Source organism: Tiliqua scincoides, chromosome 2 (genome assembly GCF_035046505.1).
Source record: "Tiliqua scincoides isolate rTilSci1 chromosome 2, rTilSci1.hap2, whole genome shotgun sequence".
Lineage (NCBI taxonomy): Eukaryota > Metazoa > Chordata > Lepidosauria > Squamata > Scincidae > Tiliqua > Tiliqua scincoides.
Genome location: NC_089822.1, coordinates 159,662,925 through 159,687,250, shown reverse-complemented (window position 1 = coordinate 159,687,250; position 24,326 = coordinate 159,662,925). Strand labels below are relative to the sequence as shown.

General features: G+C 42.4%; 1 protein-coding gene across 5 annotated transcripts in view; it reads left to right on the top strand.

The window, feature by feature from the left end:
* TNRC6C (trinucleotide repeat containing adaptor 6C) overlaps positions 1 to 24,326 on the top strand; it is a 159,727-nt gene that overhangs the window by 83,166 nt on the left and 52,235 nt on the right. For 3 of the 5 annotated variants that reach the window (XM_066613467.1, XM_066613468.1, XM_066613466.1), the window contains exons 1-2: positions 15,100 to 15,190; positions 18,005 to 20,593. In XM_066613467.1, the coding sequence (XP_066469564.1) occupies positions 15,163 to 15,190; positions 18,005 to 20,593 (2,617 nt within the window). In that variant the 5' untranslated portion in view covers positions 15,100 to 15,162. Of the gene's footprint in view, positions 1 to 1,638; positions 1,972 to 15,099; positions 15,191 to 18,004; positions 20,594 to 24,326 lie in introns of those variants that run through there. The other 2 variants (XM_066613470.1, XM_066613469.1) reach the window with 1 other exon arrangement.

The window sequence follows — 24,326 nt, the reverse complement described above, 5'->3', positions numbered from 1 at the left end:
TACTCTGTGTGCAGCTGCTTTAAAAGTGTTTGGGAACTTCCATTGGTTCAAAAACGTTAGTTCTAAGGTAACCAAAATTCTAACATGGGAGATAGGTGGAGGTGGGATTGATGCAGAAAGGATATAAAAGTGACGTTTTTCCCTCTTCATTGGTTACTGGTTCATTTCTGGGACTAGTGTATGTTAAGGACCTTTGTCGCAGATTAACATCAGAGGCTTTTCAGGACAGGTAGATATATGAAACAAGGGCTTATTGTTAGTGGTATCAAAATTGTGGGTGCCCTCCAAAGGAAAGTCCTCCCAATTACTGGTTATTTGTGAAGTCTTTGAGTACAAGTTGCTACTGCATGGTTCTTTTGTACATTTTTATAACTGTTTTTAAAATCTATTTGTAAGCTGTTTTGGTGGTCCCTTGAGACTGAAAGGCCAGGTGTGAACAAATAAAAAAAAATATGGTTAGGTATTATAGAAAGTGGTAAGACTTGAATGTATTCAGGGCCTGGCATTGCTCTGGATGTCTGGGTCTTTGTTGTAACTCAGTGTGCTGTTTGTCACTGTGATACATGTGTATCTTGTATTACTCTACTGTAGTACAGCCTTGTACTTGTTGTAAGGGGTGACTAAACAGCCACTGGGTAGATGGGACTGGTTAGCCATAATCTTCTGAGACTGAAGGATGCCAACACACTACCGTAGTATGCACTGTGTATCGCTCTGTTATATATGTGAATAAGCTTGTATTACTCTACTGTACTATACATAGGGCTGCCCTAGAAAACATTTCAGAAATTTCACCTGGTCCAGAATGTAACCTCCTGGGTATTGGCCTGTTCCAGCTGCTGTGATTATATAATAAAAGTTATTTAATATAAAGGAACACAATTTTTGGCAAGTTTTCAGGCTCAGTTCAAGGTTCTTCAGATTTTTGCCTCATATTGAGTAACCATGATAGTCTTTGGAAATAATTCCTCCCATTTGAAACCTCTTGTACCTTTTAGATATCTAATGGCTCCTAGCTCGATATATTTTTATCTGAACTTGAGTGTTGGTGTCCAGCAGGAGCAGGGCTTTTGTTTGGTTTTCTGTTTGCTTTGCTTTATGTTTGTTTTTGTGGTATTACCTTTGTTAAATGTTCACCCTTGCATGGCCTGCCTGGCTTGACCTTTTCTTGATTTTTGAAGTCAGATAAAGATATTTTTCCTTCTAATGTGTATCTGGAATCTGAGGGATGAGTAACTTGAACAATGCTCCTAATAAACAGCCAGAATACATTACTAATGTGGGATATTTTTGAATGTTAGCTGCTTTGAAGTCAAATAATTGCACCAACAGTGAAATATAAAGCTTTAGAAACCATTTAAGTGCTGAGTAATTCTGCTTCTACCCCACTTCTTTTACAGTTGTGTTATAGTCAGTGTTGCCCAAAAACAATTTAAAAAATTGCTTTTAAAATGTACTCTGATTTCATTTAATATGACCTGGAAATAATCACTTCTTTGCTACCTTACAGTTATGTACAAGGTGAGTTTTTTGTTTGTTTCCGGCAAAAGACAAACAAATGAGATCTTATTTTCAAAAAGAAATTCCATCAAATGCTTCCTCCTAGTAAATTATATATTAATATTTTATTTTCCACAGTGCCAGAACCTATTAAGACCAGTTTAAGCCAGCCCCAACCTGCCGGTACCAGTACCAGTACTTCCACCAGCACTATTATTAACAATAGCAATGGCAAGCGTGCATCTGCCAATGGGCAGCAGCCAGCTGCATCCCGATACCTGCCTCGTGAGGTGCCTCCACGCTTCCGCCAACAAGAACAGAAGCAGCTCTTAAAGAGAGGCCAGCCTCTGCCTACTGGAACTCTGATCAGCACGAGCCCAGCGCAAGGTACTGGACAAGCAGGAGCCAGTCCTCCTCCACAGCCAGGAGCAGGTGGACATCACCACCCCAGTAAGACTCAAACCCAAGCAGGTAAGAGGTGTATGTTGAAATGTGCACTATTAGCAGAGGACTTGCTCAGGTGTTCAGTTAAATTTCTTAACTCAGATTAGCCTTTCTCTCATTTAGAACATAGACAAAATTTGGAGAAGACTGTTCTGCCTTCTTATTGTAGACACGTTTTCATGTTGAAACCATGTGTGAACACTGATGAAGTAAAACTCAATTCTTCAGAAACACTAAAATAAAGAGATTTTGGTAGTTTGTGAAATTGTGGAAGCAGGCTAATTATGTAGCTAGCATTGCCTGTTTTACCAGATTCATTCATCACTTCACTTGCCGTACTCCAGTTGAGAATCGCACCTGTTTTGAGAATTTGCCTCTTTTTTGGTGTTGTGATAGATGAACCATAGAAGCAAATACATAAGCTAACCTACTTTTCTACGTCTTGTCCAGCATTTTTCAGGTCAGAAGACTTGTTTCCTCAATAATCAGCTAAGTTTATTTTTAACGATTGTATGTTTTGGAAGCCAAAATGATATCCACAGATCTTTTTGTATGTGGAATGCAGAGTATGAAGCAACCAAGTCTTACCAGCTTACCCAGCTTTGCATATTCCTGTACTTCTTATTGCACACAAATGGCATTGCAGCGATTGCACAAAGTCTTGTCATCACAGAGCAATTTCATCTGTTGATTTTTGTTGCCGAACTTAGTCTAGTACAATTCCTTTTTATCCTTAATGGGATCATTTCTTAAAGTTGTATTTGATCAGTTTCAAAAATGAATAACCACTTTTGAAGCCTCTTGATATTGGGGAAGCCCACATTGCTTTTATTCTTGATGGCTCTTTATATAGTACTTAACTGTAAACTGATGGAGCCAAAAACTCATGGGATATAGTTTTAGCTTTGGACAGTATCCAGGACCACTGCACTGAGATTGTGAAAGTTGTAACTATGGCATGATATAGACTTATGGCTGTCAAAATAGAAGTTAGCCTCTATAAGGAGACATAGGCAATTTTTCAGGAAGCTTACATGTCTTTCCGCAAAGGTTCACAGCCTTATCTTTTGTATGCCTTGATTGAACCAAGTGGTAGTGCGCTGACCAGCACTGAGTCTATGCAACTTGAGTGGCTTCTATTTGTTGAATTGTTTTTAATGGGCTAAGAGCTATTGAGATAACCCCCTATTGTTATGGTCTTTTGGCTTCCTGAGGATCCCACTCTGAGCAGGCATTGAATATGTTGTGGCGCTTGAATCTACGTATCCTGAGACAAGCAAACTATCAGCAGAGCTGTATTAGTTATGTTTAGTGAAATCTCGTGCAGTTTATCATTTTCTTAAAAGGAATCTCAAACAGTTTGAGAAGTCTTGCTCTGTTAACTTCATATTTATTAGAGTTGTGTTCTTGGTATATTATGCAAGCTGCAAGCTTGCCCTACAAGCCATTAACTAATGTTGCATTATCAGTGGATTTTGGTCCCCTGCTGGGTGACATGTATATAATTTAAAATTTCTTTTGATGTAACTGATGTGGGCATTCTTGTAACACTCTCTCTGGCAATTACAGCATTCATTTCCTTTGCGGTTACTCATAATCCATGTAGGTGAAGATAATGCAACATTTAATCTTGGTTCATGCTTGGATGATGCTGGGCATTCCTTTCAAATTGTCGTTCTCAATAATAGGAGGCTGTCATGGGGAAAATACAAAACACATATGCAACCAATGCTGTATAATATTTCTCATTAGCCAGTTTTTTCTGAAACATTTAACATTGTATGTCCCTTGTAAACCCCCTACACCTTTTTTCTCAATCTGTGATGACTCTATAACCCCTATACCTAGAATGTTTCCAATGAGTAAGATAGAATTTCAGCCTATGCCTTGCTTCTTAGTAAAATACAATAGTTTTGCTTCTGAGTAAAATAAATAACACCGTTTCAAACATCTCTGCCTATACTCCAAGCAACTTTCCCCCTAATTCCACTTCATACCTGGTTCTTGCACATCTTGTGCAATTTCATCTTCACCTGAGGTAACTAGACTTGGTGGGGAACATTTCAGTGCAAGTTTCTCTTTTCAGAGATCCCAATTTTTCACATATTAGAAAATCCGGAGGTTTGACTATGTATAGTGTATAAGACTTAACATTGTTTGCAGGCCACCTGCTGGTTACCTGTGCCACTCAGCTTGAGAATTGCTGCTTATAGGTTGTATCCTTAGGTATTTTTCAGCTTGCATAAAGGAGCTTGTGGGCACCTTTAAACCGTTAGTGTAAGGCAAGTCCAAGTGGAATCATGACTAAGTTTTGCATGTTGTGCAACATGATGCATTCCACAGCATGTGGGTATAAAATGTTTAAGTTTCTGTTATATGGTATCTACTGTATGTACTGGTACAACCATGCACAGAGCATGTAATGCTGTTTTTCTTCTGCATGCACTCCTTAAGATACAACCTTATGACTTATACAGAATTTGGCTGGCATCGAAGCAAAAGCCACATTGAAATGTGAATATAAAGGACAGAGAGTTGGCACAGAGTAAATGGTATAATGTCAGCATCTTTTCCAGAAGAGATGGTATGATCCAAAAGGGGTAATCTTATAAGTAGTTTTTAAACTGCTATTTATTTTACTCAGAAGTAAATCCATTGTGTTCAGTTAAGTCTAACTGAACGCAATGGGCTTACTTCTGAGTAATCCTGTAGGCTGTAATCCTATCTTACTTATTGGAAACAAACACCTTTAGGTATAGATATCTTTAGGTATAGAGATATCACAGACTGAGAAAAAGCTGTAGGTGTACACTGCGATAGATTGTCATTTTGAAAAGTAGGTCCCAATGCTAAAAAGTTTGGGAAATATTAACATAAACTGTTCATCAGTAAAATTCCAGCGTACATGGATCCTGAATATTTTTTCTCAATTCATAGAAGTTGCAAGGTGCCAGGGCTGAAGCTTGCCTGAAGCAATTTTCCTTAAACTGTGTGGGATTGGAATGTGGTTCTTCAGTGTTGAGGAGAAAGCATTCACTGTAGTTGCTCTAGTGCTGAGCTGCAGAAGTAAAAAACAATTTCATGGGCAGCATCATAATGAGTGTTCAGTCAATTAAGCTATGATTTTCAGTGTTGTTTTTGTTTGTGTGCTTTAATCGCCTCACCATTGAGATAAAAATAGGACTTTTAGTATAGTTATTTTATGGTTGTAGTACAGTAGTTTCCAAACTGTGAGCCATGACTCTCTGGCGAGCTGCAGGAACCAGCCAGGAGAGCCAGAGAAAAACCTGTTGCCCTATGCAATGTATAGGATTGTATCCCTTATGGGGAGCCATTGCAAGTGGCCCAAGAGATCAAGGGAACCACCTTTCGAAAAAGTTTAGGAACCACTGCTGTAGTGGGGAAAGAAATGTTCTTTGGAAACTTTGTTTGTGTGAACATGTAGTGTAAAAATATCCTATCTTTATAAACACTTTTTTCCAGTTTATATCTGTTCATACTTGTTTTCTGGTTAACTTACAGCCCAATCCTATCCTCAGCTGGCCCATAGAATGCAGCAGCACTCCACTGCATGCTACGGACCAGCTGGGGACCATGACACAAGGGAGAGGTAAGTTAAGGAATTTTTTACTTACCTACATTGCTGCACCATGGTACCTAATGGGCCTACTTGAATCTGTGCCAGCCCTTTGACTGTTGCAAGTCTGAATAGGCCCAATGGGGTGTGTCAAGGTCAGGAAGGGAGCATAGTATATTAGCAGAGCCACTACCATCACTATATGCTCCCTGCTTTCTCTGGACATGCCCCCAGCCAACCTCAATCCTCTCCCTCACCACCTTCAGCAGTGTCTTGGCATTCTGGTGGCATATGCCATGGCCATCCATTCACACTGAAGGCTCCGTTTTGAATGCCACTGCTGTGGCTGTTGTGCCAGCAGGTCAGGCCTTCCTCTGACAGAACATGAGTTCTGTCAGCAGAAAGCCTGGATAGGGTTGGGCCGTAAGTGTGTTTCCTAGCTAGTCAGTGTTCTGGTTGGCAGAATAGTCCCTTCTAGGTATAACGTGAATCTCAAACATTCTTTATGTTCTCAACATTCTTGTATTTATTTTATTTTACTTTATTTTTTCAAATGTCTTAAACTCCTAGCCATTCAATAACTGGTATTAATAGACATAGAAAATGTCCCTGAATTGTTATAAGGTCAAAGTTGAACATTTAATTCAACACAAGTATATTTTAATAAGCTTACTATTGAAAGACAGCTGTGGTGATGAATTCTTTGTTTTGTCCTAAGATACTTCGCATCAATTTGTTCATGTAAACTTATATATATTCTCTAGCATTTAGTTGAAATAGTCTTCAGTTTGAATAAAAGCTCAGTTACAGCATTGCATCCTGCCTAATCCTTTGTTTTGTTGTTTAAACTCTGCTTGTTCCTGAAGTCTCAGAGTGGGTAACATCTGAAAACAATAAGCAGTAAAATCCTTTTAAAGAAACAAAACTTATTCTGCCATCTCATATGGTTCTGAAACAGATTCTGCTTAATCTTAAAACTGAATGATTTTAGTCTCTTGGTTGCACATCAGAGGGTTTTAATGTCTGCAGAAGAACTCGGTTGCTGGCAGTGAGCCTCAGATTTTGTAAGTGCTGATGCTACTGAAATTTAAATACGTAAGTGGAGAACCAGCAAGAATGCTAGCACTGGATGTACACTTGAAGGAAAGATGACAGGAGAAAAGAGGTGATGGAACTGAAGGAGTTTTATTATTCCAGTAAATATTTAAACTACATGAATAATACAGTTGTTAAGATTTGATATAAACTTCCACGTTGCTTCATGCTAACCTCTTAACTCAAGGGTCACCAAACTTTTTTGGAGGGCCACATCGTATATCAGGCATGGAGTTAAGATCGGAAAAATAAAATTTAAATTTAAATAAATTTGAACAAATTTATATTATTCAATTTATATTGAATATATTTAAATTTATATTAAATTTGAATAAATTCCAATACCCATGAATTCAGAAAAAATATCAGGAAGGCAAGAAGCACCACGGAGCTGGTCCCATGATTTTTCCCACTAGGAAAGGATCTCCTCAATCTCCAAACAGCAATTAATTAAAAAAAATCTGGAAGGCTAGAAGCAATACAGAGCTGGTCCCATGTAGCTGCTCGTTCCCAGCCCTGGCTCTGTACCAATCGCCCATCCATTGCCCCGTCAGCACTCCAGGGTGGACTCAAATGGACCCTCCAGAGGTGAGGGGAGCTGTGCTTCCCTCACGTCCAGAGTGTTCTGAGGGCCAGGGAGTTTGCATCTCAGAACACCTTCTGGGAGACCCAGGTTGGACCCACATGAACACTCCTCACCTCCAGAGGGTGTTCTGAGGACCCGGGAGGCTGTGTGCAGCCTCCTGGCCCTCAGAATGTCTTTTAAGGCCTCTGGGAAATCTTAGAAGGTCACTTCTGGTATTCAGAAAAACGGAAAGTGACGTTTTAAGACCTAAAAAGGCCTTCAGGTGGCTGGGGAAGCCCTCTCCGGCCCTCCAAATGCCTTTTTAGGTCTTAAAACATCACTTCTGGTTTTTCCGAAAAACCAGAAGTGACCTTGTGAGATCTCCCAGAGGCCTTAAAAGGCATTCTGGGGAGGCTGCACGCAGCCTCCCTGGCCCTCAGAATATCCTCAGGAGGCAAGGGGATCACAGTTCACCTCACCTCTGAAGGATTACAGGGCTCACCACCAGCCCAATGGAGAAGCTCACCGTGGGCTGGGTAGAGGCTTGCCGCAGGCCACATTTGGCCTATGGGCCGGGGTTTGGAGACCCCCATCTTAGCTAATGATAAAATATGTATGCAAATAGCATATTAGCTAGTTTGTTAAAGCGTTCTTGTTATGTGATATGTATCCCATTCATTCTGCAAGAAGCAGTTTTGTGTGGTACCCAGGTAGTCTTCTTATCCAGGCAGCTTCCTTCAGCAGTGCAACTGCCATCTGCAGATAGTTGTATGATAGTTCTATAACACACCAATGGGCAGACCGATCCAATTTAACTCTCCCCTGTTAATGCAGCTGTGTCAAAGCACTGTGCCAGGGTGCTTGTTGCATCCTGTGAGAGAGTTTTAGATCCCAGAGGCAAGGAAATATTTGTACCATCGCTGTAGGGCAAGCTTCTGTTGCCCCGATGGGTCTACTCAGACATGCGCCATTTTCAACAACCATAAAGCACGCAGCATTGTCAGAACACACTTTCCAGCAGTGCAGAGGCCCAGTAGAATTGGGCCATAACTATATGTTGCAGATTAGTATTGTGTTGCTCACCCTCTGGAAAGTAAACATGTATTGGAAAAACTGTCAAGCACAGAAAAATTAAAAGGAGCACAGAAGTTAAAATCTAGACAAATTCCAAACTATGTTCAAGACCATCACTTTTGTACAATGGCTAAAAGAAAAATCCCTTTGCACAATGTCGTTGAGACTTTGTATGTGAATATTAGTTAACATCCTGCTAGTTTTCACTTAGTTACAGGTTATTGGTTAATTTACTTTGTCTTAGGCTTCTGTAGATGCAAAACAAGGGAAATAGCATGTAGGGTTCAGTGTAACTCAATTGAAGTCCACCAAGAATTTGAGAGTAATACAGGTAAACATAATTTAGCTACTAATGATGAGCCGCATACGCAGTGGTCCATCGGTGATCACTGTTCCTCCCCCAAGTCTCCAAAGCCCAGGGGAGCTGTGCTCCCCTTGCCTCCAGAGGCTTTTCTGAGCCCCACAGAGGCTTAGAATAGCAAAAACTGCCAAAAAAGTGACAATTTCTGGTTTCCTCAGAAAACTGGAAGTGACTTTTTTCACCTTATAAGCCCCTTCCAGTGGCTTCCACGGGACTCAGAATACCTTATAAGGCAAAAAAAAGTCACTTCCAAGGAAATCAGAAGTTGCAATTTTGGGGCTGTTTCGGCCATTCTGAGTCTCACAGAGGCAGTATGCAGAAAAGCTTCTAAAGGCAAGGGGAGCACAGCTCCCCTTGGTTTTGGAGGCTTAGAACAGGTGATGCTAACAAATGTTGGAGTCACTTGACAATGGCGGTGCAGGAACGCATCCTTTTTGTTACGTTGTGCACACCTGTACAGAGTTCTGTAGGGTGTAATGTAATTCTTAACATTTTCATTTTGGAAACATATCTCATTTTGTGCTTCCAATGAGATACTAAATTGCAATCATTTCCATACTCTCCTGAGAGTAAGCCCCATTGAACACAGTGGAACTTACTTCTGAGTAAATGTGCATAGAATTATGCTGCTAGCCAAAATTTCAATTCTATGATAGTAGTTTGTAGTTCCCTTAACCCATTTCTGCCCAGCCCACAGGTGTACACATTTGGTCCCTGTTGCCTGTATTCAACATTGGGCAGAAATGGCTTAACTGTATGTATTTTGGAGTAGAATTGTTGTGCTTTCCTAAGCCAAGTATTTTGATTTGTGGTAACCTAATTTTATTCTTCAGCATGGATGCTATCAAAAGTGTAACACTGAAATTCAAATGTGCATTGACTGTCCTTCAAACCCATCATGTGTGGCATATAGTGGAAGCTGAGTAACAGCTGCCTAGAAAAAGGGGAGTTAAGAGGTCAGACAGAAAGTTTAGGCTGTGACCTTAGTATCTACTAATTTCAGTGCCTTAGGATCACTATCTGTAGGTAAGGAAGAAAAGAGTCTTAATATATTATTAACCTTTGCATTTCTTGCAATTTCTAAGTAGTATGATATGTGACCAGCAACCCTTGCTACTTCACAATGGAGTTTTTATATATTTTTAGCATGGCTAATCGGTTTTGACTGGGTTGGAAGTCAGCCTGCTCTTCCTGCTGCTTATGTCCCACTTGAAGTCCTAATCTTCCTCTTGGATGTTTATGACATAACAGCTCTTCACTGTGAGGCGATGCCTATATGGCAAAACAACTTAAGGATTTTGAATGATAATTCCAGGCGTAAATGAATTTCTAAGCAGAGATATGACTTTTGAGAAATATTTAAAATTGTTCATGGCTTTGATTCACATTTTATAGATATAATCTACCAGTCATATACCAGCTTGACAATTCTAAAGGCTGTTAGAGGTAAACAGCATTATGGTGGAAATGATATAGTTGTAGTACAGAATAATATAGTCGTAGTACAGTTGTGTGATTATTGTAATTTTAACTTGTAACAGTAGTGAAGTTTTAAAGGCGAATCTGTTTGTCTTTTGGCATAGGTCTAAAACAAGAGTCAAAAACAGTATTAAGCTGCTTAGTAAAAATCTCTAGCATTGTCAGGCACTGCATATATTTGCTTTAGAGTGCTCAGCAGGTGCCGGATAACTGAGAAAGTAGAGAGAGCCTCAGGCTCAATACTTGTAACAAAATAGAGAAAATATTTGCTAAAGAAAAGCAGAGCTTTAACGTGTCAAATAGTTGTAGTAAATGGATGCAGTAATCACTGCTCCTTTTCAGTATCTAGTGTTGAGGAGGTTACTGGATGCACCACCATAAAACTGGTTTGAATTCCTAGGTGCTGGCATCACATTTGTGGGTTCCCGTGTCCTATTTTTATTTGGCTGACCTGGGCAATGCTGGAAAAATTGTTTTAAAATTTATAGGTGCATAGGTACATAGATCACCAGGTTCTTGAGATTCTTCCAGCATTGGCTAGATCCCCCAACTTATCCCTCAAATATAACTCTTATCTAGTATGGCCATGAGCATTTGAAGTAGTTTGGAACACATTTTAAATACTTCTGACTCTTAAAGGGCAACAACTTAACAAAATATACAGTACAAGTAATTCTGAGATAAGAATCCAGTCATAAGTTCTGGCAGGGAAGGTAATCTTAAATGTCCCCTTCCACCCCTGATTACTGTTCCTTGGTTCTGAGCACCTTAGAATTTGAAAAGGAAGTCAGACATATGTTATGAGGGCAGAATTAATTTTACTACCTCATATAACCTAATGCTTGTTCAATATTAAGCAGTTGTTACAAAACATTAATAGCACATTAAACTAGTAAAGAAAGTAATCCAAATTGATATAAAGGAAAAATTCATTTTTGGGCTATCAGACCACATGAACAAAAAGGCTAAAAATGTTTTCCCAATGTTTCACCCCCAACTATGTGAGGCCTTCTCATGGGAGCAGAAATAAACTATGCTGCCACTTAAAAGGTCAAAATATATCTCCTGCCTGATAGTCTAAAACTGAGCAGGTATCCTAGCCAAGTGGGAAACCTCAACAAGTGGGAAACCCTGGCCTCTGAGCGGCCCGCTTGGAGGCAGGCTGTGCAGCATGGCCTTTCCCAGTTTGAAGAGACACTTTGCCAACAGTCTGAGGCGAAGAGGCAAAGAAGGAAGGCCCATAGCCAGGGAGACAGACCAGGGACAGACTGCACTTGCTCCCGGTGTGGAAGGGATTGTCACTCCCGGATTGGCCTTTTCAGCCACACTAGACGCTGTGCCAGAACCACCTTTCAGAGCGCGATACCATAGTCTTTTGAGACCGAAGGTTGCCAATACAATATCCTAGCCAAGAAACTGAAAAGGCCCAAGCATAGGTATATGTCTCCAGCTCAAGTTGAACTTCCATCTGAATGTAAGGACGAACAGTCCAGGTTATCAAATGTCAGCCTTCTTAAAGGCACCCATTCCTTCAGCCTGCTTCTTACTAAATCTTAAGATCTTGGTATTGTTGAGCACCGGCATCCAGGCACTAGTAAGTCTGAGTGTTTCCTCTTTTCTGTTCATGTGGTTACGATGTTTATATGTTTCGATGGCCTCTGTATAAATCTGTGCTTGGTGTTGCTGTTCCCTCACCAAGACTTGTGTCTGGTCAAAGCTGATTAGATGTCCTGTACTCCAAGTATGCTCAGTTGCTGCTGACTTCTCAGCCTATCCCAGGCTACAAAATATTTGCTGTTCTTTGATTCTAGTGTTGACCGACCTCTTAGTGGTACTGATGTAAACCTTGCCACACTCACCCGGGATCCTGTAGACACCCAGTGTCTTCCATGGTTGTCTGGGGTCTTTCACAGAGTGCAGACATTGCTAGACTTTTCTAGTTGGTTTAAACCCCAATTCAATGTCTACTCATCCCAGAATCTTACTCATGTGGTCAGTTACACCTTGGATGTATGGTAGAATGACCCTCATCTTGTGTCCCCTTTGTTCTTCCACTTGGGGAATACTACCCTTTCTGGGGACCAAGGTGCTATGTCAGTCATTCCCTGCGGGTATCCATTTTGTTCTAACACCATCTTGTTGTGGTCCAGTTCTTGATGCAGATATTGAGGGTCTGAGATTCTTTCAGGCTTTTTTATTAGTGTATTAATAAGCCCCTTTTTTGCTTAAGATGATGGTTGGAAGCAAAATGTAAGTAACAGTCCATATGTGTGGGTTTCCTAAAGAGCTACAACCCAGGGGTACCATCTTTATTTCTGATTACTAGTATATTGAGGAAAGGAAGCTCCCCTTCCTTTCGTATTTCCACTGTAAAAATTTTTTTATCCTTTTTGTGCACGTGGCCTGATAGACCAAAAATGAATTTTTCCTTTAGTGGTTCTGGCCACAGAGAGTTATTAAACTGATATAGATTCAAGAGTTGAATCCTGCAGTCTATATACAGCCCAATCCAGAACAAATTCCCCCATGCCAATGTAGTGGCACTGGCATGCTTGTGCTGCATCCTGTGGGGGAATTTAACAGGCAGGAGATCTTCTTGTGTTAACTTTGTCCCCTTGCCCCAGGGTATGCCCCAGCAAGCACATTGGGGCAACTCAAACCTGCGCTAGCTCAGTTGCTGGCACAAGTCCATGTTGCCCTGTATCAGTGGCCTGGAATGGAGATTGATTGAATGTGCTGGCACACACCCCATCCTATCTGTCCTCCTTTCAGACCCAATCTGCCCACCCCTGCCCCTGTTACCACCCTTCCCCCCCAGCCCCCCCCCGCCCTTCCCCTGCACCAGTTGCATCAGTTGCACACTACTTTTTATGCCAGCATGTACAGGCTATCACGTGTATCCCCCCAGCACACCAAACTGCTATGTCATCACAAAGTGTTTCTTGGCACTTTTGCAATGGCCAGCACCAATACAGCATGCATTGTGCCAGCTTACACACTAGCTAAGAGTGTGCTGCCAGTCAATTAAGCACCTTTTCATATTGGCTTTTGCCTAGTTTATTCTGCTTCTGGCAATCATGCAGAGGGACAAACCACTGTGTACTGTGGAATCCTTGTTCACTGACAACTGCAGGACATTTGAAGTCCAAACCACTGTGGAAATCCTTCCTTGTTCCTGCTCTGGCTTCTGAGTTTTCACTACCATTGCCCATGTAGTTTCAAGCCAATTGTTTACTTTTATGAGCCAGAAACTTGCTTTTTTAAAATCAAAGCTGACACTCTAAGAATGTGCAGTTCTATGTAATTCAAGCGTTGTAGCTGCTCATGATTGAAGGGCTATGATTACACATGAACGTTTTTGTTGAGAAGCAGTACAGTATATGAATATTTTTAATGACCACAATGCAGCTTAGGTGCATGTTCACCTTTTCCTTCTTTAATTGCATCTGATCCTGCCCCTGTAGTATCTGTTGTAACAAACTAATTTATATTACACATGGACCCTCATTATCCGACTGAAAACTGGAAGTGCCCTTTTAGGGCCTTTGGAGGCCATTCTGAGACCTTTGGAGGCTGCCACGGACCTCAGAAGAGTTGCCAGACACGACCGGAACACAGCTCTGGTCACCTCCAGAGGCTTCAGGTTGGGCTGAATGTGGTTCAGCTGGGGTCCAGAGGACTTGCATTGAGCCAAACCTGCGGATGAAAAATCCATGGATAAGTAGGCTCAAGCTGTACTTTGGTTATGTTTAGGAATAGATGTCCCATGCCTCCTTGAGATAACAAAGCATAGAGGATGTTAAATTCTATCAGAGACAACCAATCTAGTACTTCCAAATCTTATTGCTGGCTGCAGTGGCCATTGCCTACAAAACTGTAATCCACAGTAAATAAGGAGTCATAGAACTTTGTTTCAACAAAAAGACAGCTACTAATGAACCCCCCCCCCTTGAACTTGTTCCTTTAGAGTGGCCTGCCTGCCTTTTTCATGCTGTTGTAAAGTAGATGGTTTTTCACCAGCACATGTATATATTTCTCCAGCACTTGCACACATACACACATGCACACCAGCCCTATCCTAAAGTGCTAAGAGCATTTCTAGTGCTGCCACTTAGTTCTAAATCTGCAGTAAAGTGCTAGTTCAATGATAGGTCAAGTGATCATTTTGCTATCCCTGTCAGTTGTGGGTTTGAAATCCTCATAGAGTGCAACCTGACTGGTTTGAAAAACTGCCATTTACAACTTTTGAACTAAAAATTGCATTGTGTATACACAACCTGGGAATGCTGAGATTGAAATTTAATCATCAATTAAAGAATTTTCTCTCCACTGTAACTTGCTTGGGAATACTGAGAGCCGGGGGGGGGGAATTCTGCATATTCATAAACAAAGGCTGTGGTTTTTAATAGATTTGCATGTTTTTCATTTTCTCATTAGAGGGAGAGAAGTAATTAAGCACCTGGTAGCTCGCCAGGTTCCATATAAGGATCATCCCCAATATTGTAGCTCTTGCTGGTATGCCAAGTGTGTAGCACTGCTATCAGAGATGGAAAGAGGAGGATGGAAACATGAAGGAGGCAGGAATTTATTTGCATGCAGCCAATCTGCAATATGCGGCTGTTCTTTTGGCTGACTTTCAAAAACCAGAAGAAAGCAGCCACCGTGCTAATTGTGGCTAGGTCCCGAAGTGAAAATGTTTTGTGACAGTTGAAAGAATTTAAAGAGGAAGGAAGATCGGTTTAGTGTCAGCTGCAATTAGATAATCAAAGCTTTAAAATCCTCATCTGTTGATACCTTATCCAGAGTTAAGGGGACTGTGTGCTGCCGGAGGTGGGGGTAGGAGGGTGGAGGAGTCTCCCTGTGTGGAAAGGGCATTTCCAAAGCCAGCACAGCTAAGGCCTGAGTGAGCTTGCAGGTTGTCTGGGCGCACACTTGCACTGAGCGATTTTCTTGGCAGCTCTACAGGATGAGGCTCACTCTGTACACAGCCGACATATTGAAGCTGAGAGCCCAGGCGAACCTAGATGCAAGAGGGGAGACAGCTCTGCACACAATGTAGCGTCTCCTATGATGGTTGGGCGTCACCTTTCCTCAGGTATTTCATTACTTGTTGGCCCCTTTAGAACAGCAAGAGGAGAAAGCAAATAGCATCTGCTTCTGTTAAATCAGTTTATTACATAATGTTTCAGAGACAGCAGCAGCAGCAGCACAGCGTCCTAAGCTTTTGGCTGCCTTTCAGGTTTGATAAAATGGCGTCCTCAGAGAAAGAGCTGTTTGCTAAAGATATGCTGCACTGGGCAGAAAAATGAAGTTATTATTTGTCATTATCTACTACTGTTTGGTTTTGGAGTGTTAGTATTTCATAAAGCACTCAGTGTCTAATAATGAAGAATGCTCTTTTTTATACTGCTCAGGTTTTGTTTTTTTTCTGGATGCTTTAAAGCTTCCTTCATCAGAGGGAGCATACTTCATGCATGCTCTAGTGTAGAAAATTAAAAGAGTAAGAGGCTTTTCCACTTACGTTATCCAAATTTGATTTTGCCTGTAAATAAAACTCTTTTATTCAGTGTTCACTTTTAACTCTTTCACATTTGCATATGCCTTTTTGGCACAGCCTGGCAGCTTCAGCATTTTTGCAGTTCAGTGTTCTTAGATCAAACTTACATACAGATTTCCACTTAAACATTTATACAGTCAGGAATTCAGAACACACAAAGAGGATTTCAGTTAGTACCCTGAAAGAAACAAATAGAAACAAGTTGGTTTCTTGGATGCAGTTTGATAACAGTTTTCAAATTCATTCTGATCCCCATATATAAGTGCTGATGAAATAGTGCCTGTTAATTGTGTTAATCTTGACAGACTTAACCCATTCCCTTCGAACATACATGTTTTGGACTCCATGCTGCACATTATTGACTAAAATGAATGTCCAAATTTTTATTTTCAACAAGACTACGTTTTCAGTTTGTTTTGGATGTCAGCATCTGATAAACCTTAATTGCTAATTTAAAACAGTGATTATAAGAACAAAGTTGAACTTCCATTGAAATGGTCAGTGACGATACTGATAACTACTTACATTGGGGAGAAAGCTTACTGTTGTTTAGACTCCTGGATTTTTGTCCAATTAGCCTTAAGGAGCTCAAATTGCTGAAATCCAGAGCATTAAATGTTTTGGCAAGTGTCTTACAGTGTATCTGGACTTGAGGAAAGGTGTAGCAACTGCTTGAATTCTTAGAAAACCCAGCCTTTCATATGATATTTGGCCCATCATTCTAGTATATTTTTCTTTAAGCTCCAAGCCATACAGTAAAAGAATATGCTATTTATATATAACAAGTATTGCAGTACAGAATACTAGTGATTTGAATTATTAGATACTGTTTTAGTTATCTTTAAAAAAAGCACCCATATTTTAGATTCAGTGTATGTGTAGGTTCTGAAGCTATTTGAACATGATTTTCTCTATTAAATCTTCTATTGTCAATCTGGTTTTTTTTAAATTTTATTTCCTGAATTTTTATCGCACTTTTCTCCCAGTATGGGAACCCAGGTTAGTCCTGTGCTGTGCAACAGACTAGTGTTTATGTTTACATTTTAAACCTTTATTGGCATAAAAACAGACTAGTATGTAGAAATTGCAGCGAGAATACACTTACCCCCTTGCTCCAGCGCTGTGTTTTAACACCACATTTAGAATGTGGTGCTAGAATGACAGTTTGTATGCATAGATCAAACATCTCCTCAAAGGTTTTATTTACAGTACTTTCTAAAATATTTCTTTAGTTTCATTTCATTGTGGCAAAAAATGTAACTTGAAATGATACGATATTCTGGTGTTGTGTGTAAGGTGGGATGTATTTCCAGGTTAGAAGTCAGTCCCTTTGATGAAAACTTACGTTTCCAAATTCATAGAAGACATGAATAGCTCTAAGTCCCCACCTACTCTTCTATGTTGACAGGATAATAGACTAGATTGCTTTTATAGACTATTTAAAAATCTATATTTTAGTTCCTCCTTAAAGTATGTTGTGTGTTCATATAATTTGTTTGCTGTCTGCATTAAGTATCACTGTTATGCCAACAATACAGTTGCCTTTTGTTCTGTTCTGAAATAGCGCTGATTTATCATAACTTTAAAATTTCTGTGACACATAGGAAGATATATGAGCTTGTATACCCCACAATAACATTTATCAAACCTGATCCTATTAATGGAGCCTCATAAGAGATACAGTACTTTTGGTTGTATGTGAAACCTTTCTCAGCTTGCATAGAGAAAGTACCAAAGCATATACTTGCATATACCAAAGCTCCCCTACTTTCAAGTTACAAACATTCGAGATACAGATGCAGTTGGTTAGAGCTTCCATCTCCAGGAGAATTGTGAGGTCCTAAAGCCCTCAGCTCCTAGCTCCCACGTCCTCCTCATGAACCAGCTGCAAGTCCTTTGAACCCTATTGACTCCCTTCATTCTCTCTCCCTTCCATCCCCAGGAATCCATGTATTTAGCCTCCCTGTTGCTATAGCAATGTGATCACTATTTTCAGTGTTGTTGAATGGCTTCCTTAGCCTAGCTCCAGTTTTATTGCCCACCCAGGTGCCGTTGAACTTCTGAACAAAATATCTTAGACCTAGGAACAGAACCTGGAACCTACTGTGTTTGTAAATAGGGGAGCTTCTGTAGTTTCACAGAGATTAGAATTTGAAATATATTATTATATTTTTAGAAGAGTTTGTATTTGTAAGCCACTTCATCCCTAGGGCTTAGAGTGGGTTGGATTTTTCCCCCCAGATGCATATCGGCATACAAAACTCTAGCAAAGGGAGGGGGTGTCTTAAGGAATGTGAACATGGCAATCAAGTCCAAGTACTTGACTAATTTGCATCATGTTTAATTTTTCAGACCTTGGTCACAGCGGATTGGGAGACCATTATGAGAATACTCACTGGGGACAGCAGCCCTCTTTCCGAAGTGAAGCCAATTGCAGCTGGGATAAAGTGATAATAGACAGGACTGACAAGGAAGCGTGGCCTTCCATTACAGGAACTGAGACTGAGTCTGCCTCAGAATGTACTACAGACACTGACTCTGCCTCCAACTGTGGCTCAGAGAACAGTAGCATGGCTACAGGGAGTGCCCAAGGCAACTTCACTGGACATACAAAGAAACCTAATGGCAATAATGGCGCCAATGGAGCACTCATCCAAAGCACTTCTAACCAGAGTGCCCTTGGAGCTGGTGGAGCAAACGGTAATGGAAACTCAGCCAGAGTATGGGGTGTTGCCACAGGTTCCAACTCTGGCTTAGCTCATTGCTCTGCCAGTGGTGGGGATGGAAAGATGGACAACATGATTGGAGATGGTAGAAGTCAGAATTGCTGGGGTGCTTCCAACTCAAATGCTGGCATTAATCTTAACCTTAACCCCAATGCCAATCCAGCTGCCTGGCCTGTACTCGGACATGAAGGAACTGTGGGAGCAGGCAACCCTTCCAGTATTTGCAGTCCAGTCAGTGCCATAGGTCAGAACATGGGCAACCAGAACGGGAACCCAACAGGCACCTTAGGTGCTTGGGGAAACTTGCTGCCGCAAGAGAGCACAGAACCACAAACGTCCACTTCTCAGAATGTGTCTTTCAGCGTACAACCTCAGAACCTTAACACTGATGGACCAAATAACGCTAACCCCTTGAACTCTTCACCAAACCCTATCAATGCAATGCAGACAAATGGACTGCCGAACTGGGGCATGGCTGTTGGCATGGGGGCCATCATCCCGCCCCACCTGCAAAGCCTTCCTGGTGCTAATGGGACATCTGTTTCTCAAGTCAGTGGGGGAAGTGGTGAAGGAATGGGCAATTCAGTGTGGGGGATATCCCCAGGTAATCCTGCCACAGGAAATAGCAATTCTGGGTTCAGTCAGGGGAATGGAGACACTGTGAACTCAGCATTAAGTGCTAAACAAAATGGATCCAGCAGTGCTGTGCAAAAGGAAGGAAACGGAACAAGTGCATGGGATTCAGGACCTCCTGCTGGTCCTGGGGTCTTGGCATGGGGCAGGGGCAGTGGCAACAGTAGTGTTGGTAATATGCATTCTGGTGCTTGGGGCCACCCAAGCCGCAGCACCAGTAATGGTGTTAATGGTGAATGGAGCAAGCCCCCAAACCAGCATTCCAATAATGACATCAATGGGAAAGGATCAACAGGGTGGGACAGCTCTAGTGTTACCAGCCAGAATCCTGCTATGCAGCAGGGCAATGAACAAATAAACTCTTGGGCCAAAGCTGCAGCATCTGGCAATGCAGGTAGTGAAGGAAGTAATGATAGCAACGGGAGTCAGAATGAAGGCAGTACTGGAAGAGAAGGATCTGGAGAGGGTCGAAGAAGAGACAAGGGGATGATAGACCAAGGGCAAGTCCAGTTGCCAAGGAATGACCTTGACCCAAGGGTACTGTCCAACACTGGATGGGGGCAGACTCCTGTAAAGCAAAACACTGCCTGGGAATTTGAAGAATCCCCAAGGTCTGAACGAAAGAATGACAATGGAACTGAGGCCTGGGGTTGTGCAGCTACTCAGCCTTCAAACTCGGGGGGCAAGAATGATGGGTCCATCATGAACAGTACAAATACCTCTTCAGTATCTGGGTGGATCAGCTCACCACCTGCAACAGTTCCAACTAATACAGGTTGGGGCGACAACAATAACAAAGCGCCAAATGGCCCTGGGGGATGGGGAGAACCGGCAAGTTCTACTGCTGTCAATAATGCTGCTGCTGCCAAAAGTGGCCACACTTGGAGTGGGACCGCAAATCAGGAGGACAAGTCACCTACTTGGGGTGAACCTCAGAAACCCAAATCTCAAAACTGGGGAGATGGACAGAAATCAAATCCAGGCTGGACTTCAGGGGGTGGAGATTGGGTTGATTCCTCATCTGTCCCTGGACATTTGGGAGAGGGGAAAAAGAATGGGTCTGGATGGGATGCTGACAGTAGATCAGGGTCTGGTTGGAACGATACTACGCGTTCTGGGACCAGTGGATGGGGAAATGGCACAAACAGCAAGGCTAATACAGGTACAAGCTGGGGGGAATCTTTAAAACCTGGTCCCCAACAGAACTGGGCTTCTAAATCCCAGGACAACAATGTGAGTAATTGGGGAGGAGCTTCTTCTGTTAAACAGACTGGATCAGGATGGGTTGGTGGACCAGTGCCAGCCAAACAGAAGGACAGTAGTGAAGCAACTGGGTGGGAAGAGCCCTCTCCACCATCCATTCGGCGCAAGATGGAGATTGATGATGGTACCTCAGCTTGGGGTGACCCAAATTACAACAACAACAAGACTGTAAATATGTGGGATAGAAACAATCCTGTAATCCAGAGTAGTACCACCACCACCACCACCACCACTACCATTATCAACGCGAACATGGCTGAACCCCAGCCACCGCACCAGTCAAGTGCCCAGTCAAACCGGTCCCCACTGCTTGGTCCAGGTAAGATATAAATTTTAGTTTTTCAAAACTAAAACTGGTACATTCTGAAAATAAATTTCTAATAAGTATAATGCAGGCAATATTTGTTTATCTTCAAGCTACATATGCACCTTCTTGGAAAGTGGTATTTTCATCTAATATGAATGAAATATAAAAAGTAGTGACCCAAATGATCATTTGCATTAGTATTTGTTATTTTGCTTTCCATCTAAAATTGAACAACACATGTAAGGCAGACGCAAAAAACAAATAGCACAATTGTAAACATGTTTACCCAGAAGTAAGAGCCTCTGATTACAATGGAGCTTATTCTGATATATGGATGCTTAGAACCACAGCCTATGTTAAAGTTGCCAGATCAAAATTTCATACCTAAGGAATGACAAGCAAAGAATAAACAATGCTGATATGCAGTTAGATAAATCTGCAGAACATACATATTTTGAAAACACTTATACGAGGGTTGCCCAGAAAGTAATGCACCACATTTTTTTTCTTCAACAATTATTTATTGAACACAATGAAACTTACGCACAAGAAAGAATGATGTTTCTTCTACACTCCCTATTTTTCCACGTAATCTCCGTCCAGTTCTATGGCCTTCCTCCAGCGAGACACAAGGGCATGTATGCCCTGTCGGTACCACTCCTTGTTCTGGTCACGAAGCCATTTCTGCACTGTGCAAATCACCTCTTCGTCATCCTCAAAATGTCTTCCGCGAATGGCATCCTTTAATGACCCAAACAAGTGGAAGTCTGAGGGAGCTAGGTCAGGGCTGTAGGGTAGATGGGGTAACACAGTCCAACCCTGTTTAGTGCTGTGTTCCGAAGTCCTCAAACTTGTGTGAGGCCGAGCGTTATCATGTTGAATCAAACATTCACCTGGGTTGTTATGGCGCCGAAGTCGCTGGAAGCGCTTCTTGAGTTTGGTTAATGTCTTCACATAAGCTTCAGAATTAATGGTGCTGCCTCTTGGCATCACATCAATGAGTATGACGCCCTCACAGTCCCAAAACACAGTGATCATGACCTTACCAGCGGAAGCAGTTGCTTTGAATTTTTTCTTCTGTGGAGATTGAGGATGACGCCATTCCATCGACTGTCGTTTTTTTTCGGGCTCAAAATGGTGAACCCAGGTTTCATCACCTGTCACAATCCTGGGCAAGAACGCTTCCCCCTCATCTTCAAAACGTTTCAGCAACTCAGAAGAAATGTTTTTTCTGAGAGATTTGTGGTCCACCGTAAGACAGTGCGGAACCCGTCGTGCACACACTTTTAAGTAATCAAGAGCACGAATGATTGCATCCACGCTTCCTTTGCTGATTGACAGCTTCAGCACCAACTGCCTAGTCGTTATGCATCGGTCCTCGCGAATGAGCACATCAGCAAGCTGCGTCTTGTCAGGTGTGACAGCCGTGGATGGCCGCCCCGAACGCTGCAAATCTTGGAGCTCTGCCGAACCACCTTATAATGGCCTCACCCTCTGTGCCCAATGACTAACCATACTTCTGTCGACTGCAGATTCTCCATAAACTGTACACAAACGTTTGTGAATGTTCCCAACAGTTTCTTTCTCCGCAGTAAGAAATTCAATGACGACACGCTACTTGTAACGTACATCACTTACAGACGCCATTTTGAAACACTGCTGCAGCTACGCTATCTGTCTGAAGAAACCAAAAATTTGTGTGCGCACTCCTGAAAATTCAAATAATGTATATTTAAAGTTTCGCATTCGTACCATTACTGTAGGCTGAGAAAAAAAATGTGGTGCATTACTTTCTGGGCGACCCTCATATGATACCAATTTCTTCCACTAAAGGCTCAGAGAAGTGCAAAAAGTGTAAAGAATGTCCAGGTTATGAAATGGCTTTGGTGATAGGCTAGGAACATTGAATCCTTCTCTTAGAATGGATATAACTAAGGGGCATACCAGTTCTAAGCTGCACTGTTGCAGCTGGGCCGCATGGCTTAGCTGCAACCTGTGCAGTTTAGGAGGGATCTGGAGGCCTCCTTGGCCTGGAGGGGATTTTTTCCCCTTTCTCCAAGTAAAGCTCAACCATCTCATGGGGCTTCTCAGATTCACGACAGCTATATAGCTGACACAAAACTAGGAAGCCCATGTAGGGCTGCCCAGCCCGGGATCCCTAGGATCACATTGCTAAGGGGGGCTGCAGGGACTTGAATGCACTCACCAATCCCTGCAGCAGCCTTCCTGGGATGCGGGGAGCCCTGCGCGAGCGTCTGCAGGGCTCCCCTATGTTCTAAAAGTGAAAGTGATCGTTCCACTTTCACTTTTGGAAGGCTGGGGTTTTTGAGGTTCCACTTTCACTTTTGGAAGGCTGGGGATCATGTCGATGCCTTTCCCCCGCCCCCGCTGCCTCATTTTCCTGCAAGGACTTACTGCGGTTTTCAAACTCCTGGAGAGTTTGAAAATCACAGCAGTAGACCATTGCAACTCCCTCTCCCTGTCATCATGGTGATTGCATGGACAGGGAGAGGGAGCTGCAATGGTCTATTGTGAATCCATCTCCCTTACCAGGTGTCCTGTTCAGCAATTCACTGGGTTTGATTGCCTGCATGTTGTGTTGAGAGGACCAGACAGGATTGGGATTCTGTTGGTGTGCCACCCACCTTACTTCCCAACAGTATCCCTGCCTGAGCTGACAGGGTTGATCTCAGGCATAGCATTGGAGTCTCCCCACATACTAGTGCTGGGGGACTTCAGTGTTCCTGCCGAGGCCCCTGAGGTTGGTGCAGCTCAGGATTTCATGACCACCATGGCAACCAGGGGCTGTCCTTAAAGTTCCTGACCCCAACACACAAGGCAGGACATGTGTTGCACCTGGTGTTTGCAGCTGGGCAGGAAGGTAGTGATCTGGACATGGAGGAGATTAAGATCACTCCATTGACATTGACAGATCACTTCCTGGTAACATTTAGGCTTGTTTCAACTTATTACCTCTACAGAGGTAGGGGACCGCATTGCATGGTCCTCCCCCGGAGGCTAATGAATTCTGAAGGTTTCCTGAGGGCTCAGGGGATTTTCCAGCTGTCAAGGCTACTGACTCATCTGAAGCCCTGGTTGACCTCTGTTATGAGGAAATGTCCAAGGCAGTGGATGAGATTGCTCCTAAGCTACCTCTGCCACATCGCAGACTCAGAGTGGCTCCTTGGTTTACTGAGGAGCTGCGAATGATGATGCAGCAGGGTAAACGTTTCAAGTGACGGTGGCAGAAAACTCATGCTGAGTCTGACCAGACTGAGAATAGAGCTCATTATAGAGCTCCATTCTGTGGGGTGATAGCAGCGAACTTTCTTCTCTGCTACCTTTGCATCTGCAGGGAGCCATCCAGTGGAACCGTTCCATGTTGTACAAGGCCTACCACATCAGGCCGCTCCAATAAATCAGGAGGAACACATAGTCATCCACTGTGACATGTTTGCAAAACACTTTCTAGATAAAATTGCTCACATTAGTCACAACTTGGATGCCACAGTAACATCATCTGATGATGTCCTCTTGGTTTCTGCTTGTCCAGTTTTGTGGGATTCTTTTCGGCTTGTACAGCCTCAGGTTGTGTACAAACTCCTTTAGAATGTGAGACCATCTGCTTGCCTGCTTGTCCCTTGCACAGCTTGGCGCATTAGATCTGTCCAGAAGGGGCTGGCCAAGTGGACAGGGAGGTTGGTTAATTCTTCTTTGATAGAAGGGGTGCTATTGCTCTCTGAAG